Source organism: Poecilia latipinna, unplaced genomic scaffold (genome assembly GCF_001443285.1).
Source record: "Poecilia latipinna isolate Pla-1442-1.1 unplaced genomic scaffold, P_latipinna-1.0 Scaffold452, whole genome shotgun sequence".
NCBI lineage: Eukaryota > Metazoa > Chordata > Actinopteri > Cyprinodontiformes > Poeciliidae > Poecilia > Poecilia latipinna.
Genome location: NW_015113068.1, coordinates 23,484 through 32,537, shown reverse-complemented (window position 1 = coordinate 32,537; position 9,054 = coordinate 23,484). Strand labels below are relative to the sequence as shown.

Sequence of the window (9,054 nt, the reverse complement as noted above, 5' to 3'; positions counted from 1 at the left end):
TGGAACACAAAATGTCACTAAAATCACTCTGTCCTTCTAAAATCTTTCAGAAAATCGTAAAAATGCACTGAACCGCAGCAAATTGTATCGCTCAACAAATATCGTGATAAATATTGTATTGTGACCAGAATATCGTATATCGCATCGTGAAATTATTGTATCACTACACCCCTACTATTTATTCAGACATGAGCAAAACCAAAGCATGTGACTGAGAGACAATTCAGTATATTTGTATCTCACAGAGTAGAGGCTGACATCAGGACACAGAGGATAGTTTGAGTTCAGAGATGTGAACTCTATGCTCCACTTTGGATTGGATGAGGAAATGTTTAGCTCACAGAATCAGGATGGAGGCCCAGGAGGACTCTGAAATAGATTTGCTTATTTGAAAAAGCACCCTTCATGTCTGCTGTAAAGAAATAAGATGTTTTTTTTATTATATGTTACATAGCAAAAGAATAGCGTCAATAATATGTGACAGAATGGACATCAGAAATAATCACACCCCCTCCCTTTTCTTTTTTTGTTTTGTTTACTTGCTTCTGTTTTTCTCATGTTGGCTGTACTGCAGTTACAACGGTTCGCCACCAGTGGGCACATAGAGCACATTGACGCTCCTGACTCAGCGAGCCAACCGCAATGAAGCGCAGTAACGGCTGGTCAGCGAAGGCACTCACTGTCGCTCTCATGTCTCAACAGCGTTCATCAAAATAAAAGAACCTGCGCAAAACCACACTGATTAATTATTAAGTGTGCAACAAATACAAGTATTTCTGTTAATGTGCTAGTGCTATCACCAGAGAATAATGGTTAATTCCCACCAGGCCTGTTAAGTCTCCTTTAATCTAACTCTAGTCCGTTTTCCAGAAAGTGCAGTTCGTTTGGGGAAGTGTGAGTGTGAAGTCAAACTGTTGCAGACCAAAAAAGTGAACTCTGGTCCTACAAATCTCAGTCTGGGTTCTGTTGAAGTGAACTCTGGTGTAGGTCCAATGCAAAAGTGAACACCAAGCGGAATGGAGACCGCTTCAAAAGCAGGAATTTGACTACAGCACGAGGCATTCTGGGTAAATGTAACCAAAATACATATGCTAGTCCAGCGCTATCTTATGGTCTTTTGCGAAAGACTAAAGAGAAATCTTCCAACCGTTAAAATCTGGCACCACTCCACTTCTGTTTCCATCTGGTGAAGAAGGAAGTTGTTCTCAGTGTCTTCAGAGGTTTCTTTGTCGTTTCCTTCAGTGGTTCTTGACGCAGCGCCCCCACAGGCCAGGAGGGGAACAGGTTGGTTTGACTCAGCGCAGAGAGTAAGAGAACCACAGCAGCTGGAGGTGGAGCATATGATGAAGTTTTAGTTCGCAGTTGAACCGAGTCTACCAGACAACATACTGAAGATCTGAGTGAAGAGAGGGTGCCGTTGGTACTCAGGCATGAGGTGGAAGCACCTTATTGTTGATTTATGAATGCTGACCTTAACTGAGGCAGGGAGGCCTGTTTACATGTGGTAGTGGTGGTTGACCAGCGCCTCCTGGGATGGTTCTCCACTGCTCTATGTTTCCTCCATGTGTGGATGATGACTCGCACTCTGGAGTCCTGAAGCCTTAGAAAGACTTTTGTAACCCTTTTCAGCCTGATAGATGCCAATTACTTTGTTTTGTCTATTATTGTTTATTTCTTTTAGATGATGTGTTGCTTTTTGAGATCCTTCAGTCATCAGAGAGATACTATTTATTAATTGTATTTGCAATAATCAGACCTGCTTGCATATTTAATCAGAATTAAGAATATCTGAAAACTATAATGAACTTGTGAAAGACGTCTGCATCTGTGAAGAACATCACATCACAACCCCTTAGACCATGGCTGGATAAGTCTAGTTGGGGTGTTATGGAAAAATCTTACCCAGGCACTGTTAAGGTGAAAATCAGGTTTATTAATAACATGCACACAATATGAGAGCTTACAATATAAGACACTCAAACAGGTCAGTAAAAGTTGAGAGTAAATGTCTGGCAGTCAGAATGAACATCATTTTTAATACGAAGCACAAAGAGTCAAACACATGAGGCTGATGTCTGCCGTGGAGCTTACACAAGTTCATTTGGATTAAGCATTACAATGAAAATATACCATGACATGTACATCAGATTAACAAAATCATCAGATAAGATGCTTCTATCCTGAAACTTCTAGATGCACCTCTGATCCAAATGGCTGAACTCCTTCATCAGTCCTTCCTGTCTGGTCTGGTAGCCACTCTTTTGACCCAGACGTGTTGGAGCAGGGATGTGTCTAAACCCTGCAGGAGTGAGGCTCTCTTGGACTGAACTTGGGCATTCCTGTCTTAAACCAAAACAAAGAACAATTCTTCCAGAACCATAATAATAACGCCCTTAAACAGAACACTCATCAATGGTCAAGCTAAATGTGAGAATTAGCTGTTTGTGCCCATCCTTGCCAAGGTGTTGCTCAGAAGCAGCGTGACTGAGTCAAACTGCAGTAAGTTAAGACAGAAAAACAGCTTGGAAGACATTTAAATATATCAGAAGAATAAATACTGAGTTTCCTGAGCTAGCTGTACTAATGTTGACACATTGCATGGAGATAAAGTTAATAAGTCTTGGATTACAAGTTTATATTTCTGAAGCTACATGACAAGAAACTCTGCAACAGAGCAGAACATATGGAGCCTTCCCAATGCAATCCAAACTCTGCTTCCGTCTATAGATTGCTTCCATTATCCTGATTCAGTCCATTATTTCATTATTTCAGTGATATACAACATGCGGTCATGCTGTTTAATTATGTAGCAGAGTTGTTATGGAATTATTCTGAAAGCACTTAAAAATGAAATAAACTTGGTGTGGTAGAATAAATGTTTTTCTATCACTTCATGCAAAGACGTGTTGACAAATAACCAGAATAAAGAAAAACAAAGAACTGAACTGGTAAATAATCACACCCTTTGTTTTAGCTGGACTCCAATACTGATATATTCGTAACATCCTCCTTACATTTTTTGTTGCACAAAAATATGAATAAGTATACCTTGGCTTGTAAAAGTTAAAGCTTTTACAGAAACAAGGTAATTTTTTTCAATTTCTTTAATTTCTCTGTGGAACTGTTGGCCCTGTGGTCTCACTGTCTGTACATCAGCTCATAAAGATAACTCTGAAACTGGACCTGTAGACATGAAAAGGATCAATCTGTGGGTCACTGAATGACTTGCCTTGATTTGATGTTACCTTTGACACAGATTGCAATTGGTAATCATTCCTCCAGCTAACAAGTTTATTTTTGGTTGTCTCTTCTCTAAATAAATGGAGAAAAAAAAAGTAAACTCATATTCTAATTTATAATATTTTGTTGGGATTTAAGGCTTCGTAGAAGCATTGTACTTGTAGTTCGGCTGATGGTCGCACTGCGTTTTTGGTCCCACTGCTTGAAGAGTTCCTTCAGTTTGTCTCTGAAGTTTCTTCCGACAATGACGTAGAGAATGGGGTTGAGAACGCTGTTGAAGAACGCCAAGTAGGTGAAGATCTGCCCACAGAAGTGCTGGATTTCCTTAGAGGTGCAGACTGTCAGGATGCCGGCCTGGTGGAGCCAGGTCGGGACTTCCCGCAGATGGAACGGGACCCAACAGATCAGGAACGCCAGCAGGACGACCAGCACCAAAGTGTCGGCCTTGTGGTCCGTTTTCCTCGTCTTTACTCTTTGGATCGATCTGTTTCTCAGAGCTTTGAGGATGTTCACAGTGCAAAAGGAAATTATGGAAATGGGAATAAAAAACCCTAATACCAAAATCATCAACTCAGTTGTCTTTGATATAGTTGGATCAGCTTCATGACAGGCAGTTTTATTTTTGACATCTTCATGTTTCAATTTTGTGTTTATTAGTCTTGGAACACTAAGAATTAATCCCAGAATCCAAACCACACCACAACTAATTTTAGCACATTTTGGGCGACGCATTGCCCCATGGGACAGTGGATGGACCACGGCCAAATAGCGATCGATGCTAACCAGAACCAGGAAGTAGATGCTGCAATAGACGTTCATCAGGATGCTCACTTTTACGATTTTGCACATGGCAAGACCTAAAATCCAGTCAAACTTATTCCAAGCGCTGACAGCCCAGAAGGGCAGGAAGGAGACCAGGAACAGGTCAGCAGCAGCCAGGTTGCTCAGGTAGATCTCAGCCACGGTGCAGGGCTTCTTATGGAGGATGAAGACCATCAGCACAAAGATGTTGAAAACTATTCCCAAAACAGAGATGGACAGGATGTACCCTGGGACATAAGTGAAGGACCAGTCGACGGATTCAAATGAGCAATTATTAGAATTTGTCTGGTTTGGTCCTTGAGCCATGGAGCTGTTAGCCACCATTCTGAAGAAAGATGCAAGCAAGAGGAACAAAAGAAAACATTAAACGATGTGAAATTAGATTTATGTTTCAGACTTTATAAAAACAACTGTCATGTAAATAATATAATGAATAATAACATGTTTAACTGGTGAAAATATGTTCCCACTTAGCCAAAAGTTCGTCCAACAAACAAAGAACACTTCCCCAGCCTTTAAAATCTTTATGTTGCTAGTGGGTGTAGCAGTGGAGAGCACTAATGCCTTGCAGCAAGAAGGTCTGTGGTTTGAATCTGAGCTCGAGGTCCCAGTGCAAGAGGAGCCTCTCTAGTTTGCCCCAAGGAGGAAGTGTGAGCATGGTTGTTTGTCCTGTGATGGACTGCTGACTCAACGGATAAATGTGTACATAAACCATCAATGAGTGGATGATTAAAATATTTTGATCTCCACTCTGCATACGTGTTTAATGAAAGTCTCACCCTCTCCTTTTGGTGTTTTTATAGGGAGAACAAGGGAGCAAGGAAGACAAATGTAACTGACAAAAACTGAGCACAGGAAATAAATTACAAACCTTATTAGAAAATTGAAGGGGACTAAACTCTTAAATATGTAAGTGAAAGAAATGACGCACGGAGACGTAGTTCTTGCTGCTAGGCCATAGACGAGCCGGAGATCTATTACACTACCATGGATTCCTCATTACAGTTTCATCAGTTCAATACTCAAAAATCTTCCAAAGTCTCAACAAAAAATCTCCCCGTATTTTAAAGATGAACCTTTTTTAAACATTCTCATCCTCACTGATGTGCGTTGGAAAGTTTCAACCAATGGCGTTGCTACCCTTGATTTGCGTAAAGATTCTGGCACGCTTTATACTGAGTGTGTTTTGGACAACCTTTAAAATATTTGAGACCTCATGAACTCAACATCTGCTCCATTTCAGAATTGCTGAATAGGACAATTTTTCTCAAATTGTTCTTATCTTGTCCAAACAGACGTCCTTTCCAAGTCACTTTTTGGTTCCATTTGCGCTTTGCATGCAAATTGAAGGAAAGGAGTCAGTCAGGTCGATCTAGTGAGGCGCCAAAATTCTTTTCACAAAAACAACTCCTTAAATAGTATTTCCGCTCTTACAACCTAATCTAAAATAACCAAGACTGAACTGAACTAAGGCAAAACAAAAGCTAGGCTGATTTAGTCACAGAATAAAACTACAAGCCAAGTAGCCCCCAGCCCCCCGAAAAAACAAAGATCCTGACATCACCCCCTCCCAAGGTGGATACCAGACCTGGTTTAAGACCAGAAACAGAAAATAAACCAGCCCAGGCTGGACCTGACAAGGAGGGCCAAAAACAAAACAAATGTTCATGGAGGATGACCAAGAGGTAGACTAATGGAGTCACAAGTTACAAACAAGATTTTAACCATGAAGTGGTTCAGAGAAGGCCAACAAGAAGATCTAGAGAATGACTGTCTGCAATGAAGGCGTCCATGATCTGGAGGCTTGTCACTGGCAGCAGAGCCGCTGACTCTCTGGAGGCTGGAAACTAAAGGATCTTGCTGGGGGACGACTAGGTGGTGGCAGCTCGGCCAACTGGAACCCACAATAAGGCTCAGGACCTGGAGACAACCCACAGAGAAGCTCTGCAGCATGGGACCCATGAAGTGGTTCTGCTGCTGGCAGATTGAGGCTGGTGATGGAGGGATCGATGCTGATAAGAGCCTGCAGACGACTGAGCTGCTGCAAGTCTTTGGCGAGACTTTTAAAGGCTTTAGAGTTCTGAGGCGTGGGGCTAACGGAGAGTGATAGAGATGGTGGCAAAGAGGACGAGGAGCAGACTTCCTGGAGAAACTGTGGAGGCGTCTGCAGTGGGTGGATGAGTTAGCTGGAGGAACAGAGACATGTGGTTGAGGTGAGGTGGCTTGTGGGATGTCTCGGCTAACGTTGCTTGTTGGTCCCACTCTGCTTCTTCCAACAGCTCCTCCCAGCACAGGACAGAGAGCTGAGCAACTCATTAACCGACGCCACTTCAACGCAGACAAGAGGGACAGTAGAATACTTAATGTGTGAAATCTGATTTACAACCTAATCTATTTTCCTAATGCATATAATACCCAGGCACATATTTCTTACTCTTTTTTTATAACGTGCTGCCATGGTGAACAAGGCTTGGCCAGAGTTCTCACTGAAGGACTTTCTCTCTCTTATTTGCTCTAGTTCTGCAGCAAGAAGCAAGTCTGATTGGTCCTTCAATCATGTTTGGTGTTGATTGGACCCAAATGCAGACAGCTTGAAGCTGTGAGTAGTTGGTAGAAGTTTGATAAAAAACAACAAAACAATGACATCACAAGGATCAAGAGCAGGGAAAAATGGGGACAGAGAACATGGAATATATAACGGGAGGATCCGGTGAGTGAATGAAAGAGACGTGGTTAAAGTCAGGGAATTTGGATTCTGGAACAGTGGACCGGTACTAATTAGAAAATGAGGTTCAGGTGTGAGGGGTGAGCAGAAAGCAGGCGGAGGGGGAGAGAGATGGCACAGGGGGAGTAAACCCCAACCAGGGACCAGGGAAAACAAAGCTAACTGGGACAAAAACTAATTAAACTCTGGAAATAAACCAAATCTAACTAACAAAGAGCTGACTGAACTAAAGTAAAACAGAAGCAAGGCTGATCTAATCAAAATAAGAATAACTCAGGCAATCATAAAACAAATGAACAAAACCAGAAAAACCCAAAACAACCCAAGAAATGGCAGTAAGTGGTTTAAGCCTTTAGTACTGCACTGTAACAGTCGACTGTATTCTGACATAAATACATTAGTAGGTGCAGACTGACATGCTGAAGAAGTCAAAGCAATTTAAGAGATTGTTGTACATCTGTTAATTTTCTAATTAATTGCATGCTTTGCAAAGCAGTAAATGTTGCAGAATGTTTAACTCTAAACTCTAAAATAAAAGCAAAAAATAGCAAAAGTATAAATTTGTTGCATACCTTCAGGTGGACAGACGAATTTCTCCCAATGAAAAAAGAAGCAACCCTTCTGCAGCGCCGATGCTTCTAACTACTGTTTGACAAGGATTTGCTTAAGAAAGCATCTGATGCTGAACACCATTTGCTTCATTCCCACCCCTCTCCTCCTACTGGGTAATGACTGCCTTTTTTCTACCAGTCCACTGAATGTGCGCTGTAGAGTTTATTTCTTGTAACAATACGTCTCGGCATGTTCTACAGTTGGAGAGCCTGTTTGTCACTGTCGATGGTGCTACTGCTGTCAGGAAATGAATTTGTGGGTTAAACAGATTACTTAAGAATGTGGGGTTGTACTCATGAAAACATATACTCCTTTGCAACTAACTGTGATGATCAAACTTAAAAAGAAAAGTCGTGTTTACCAGGAAGAGAACTGAGAGGGATCATAGAGCAAACAGGACAACGTTTCTCACAGGAACTGAGTCTGATGCCACAGACTGTCCAAAGCCGATGTCATGACCAGGACGTTTTACAGGAATGTAAAAAACAAAACCCTCTAACGGTAATGTGAAGTTCAAAGGCTTGACTTGAACTCTTTTTGGTCTGACTTTATCACATCTCTATTTAAGAATTTCTGTGCTCAGCTATTTTGTGTGAAAAGTTAACTGAAAGCCAGTTAAAAGATGAAAATAGCTCAATACTGTACCGGGTATACATGCAGACATTTGACACCTAAGCAATGTGTGTTGACAAAGGGATTGGACAGTAGCTTCACCCAGAGTCAATATTCACTGGCTGATTCTGAAGAGTGGAATGTCCAGAACACACAAAACTCCCCAGAGCATCAATAATACTTTTGCACAACTCAATTTTTATTGAGTGAAAGTGAAGAAATTATGTCATAATGCATTTTTTAGCCTCTTGGGAATAGCCTGAGCATGCATGTTTACAAAAGTACAGTCTGAACGATCAAACACTTTGTAAAGAGGTTATAATCTGATTAGTTTTCCTGAAATGACTTCATAACAAAGACTCTTCAGTGTTTATGACGGGCAAGCATGTAAACGGAAATAAACCAATCAGCCATTATAAAGAGTTGATTGGATGTAATGACAGAAAAACAAAGTCTGCTTGGATCTTGTTTGTATTTTAACAAGATAATGTTATATTGCTTCCATTATCTTCATTTAAATCCATTATTTCCATAAGAGGGACAGTAGAATACTTAATGTGTTAAATCTGATTTACAACCTTATCTGTTTTCCTAATGCATATAATACCCAGGCACATATTTCTTACTCTTTTTTTATAACGTGTAGGGGTCCATCCATCCATTCTTGTGATTCAGATTCAGATTTATTTGTATCCCTGATGGGCAATTGATTTTACAGTAAGTATAAAAACTAAGAGACAAAGTATCAAAGATTAAACAATAATAAAACAACAAAACATACCAAAAGGACATGAGATACAAATCAATACATAATGGGGAGAGTACAGCAGTGTATTTCATAGGAGGTGTAAAGTGTGTTTTGGCTACCATAGCAACAGAGACATGCTGATGCTTACGTGTGTTTTGTGATCAACTGAGCATCTGAGGATAACAGCCTAAACCAGTGGTTCTTAACCTGGGTTCGGTCGAACCCCAGGGGTTCGGTCGAACCCCAGGGGTTCGGTCGAACCCCAGGGGTTCGGTCGAACCCCAGGGGTTCGGTC

The 9,054-nt window shown here is 41.1% G+C and overlaps 1 protein-coding gene and 1 long non-coding RNA gene across 2 annotated transcripts in view; one reads left to right on the top strand and one right to left on the bottom strand.

The window, feature by feature from the left end:
• Window positions 1-931: 931 nt before the first annotated feature.
• On the top strand, window positions 932-7,108 carry LOC106951338 (uncharacterized). The gene is made up of 3 exons (XR_001425799.1): window positions 932-1,067; window positions 1,196-1,198; window positions 7,094-7,108. It is a non-coding gene; the product is annotated as an uncharacterized LOC106951338 (long non-coding RNA).
• Window positions 1,913-9,054, bottom strand: part of LOC106951336 (B2 bradykinin receptor-like) — a 24,120-nt gene continuing 16,978 nt past the window's right edge. Inside the window, exon 3 of the mRNA XM_015038787.1 lies at window positions 1,913-3,724. Coding sequence (XP_014894273.1) covers window positions 3,349-3,724 — 376 coding nt within the window. The 3' untranslated portion in view covers window positions 1,913-3,348. The remainder of the gene's footprint in view (window positions 3,725-9,054) is intronic.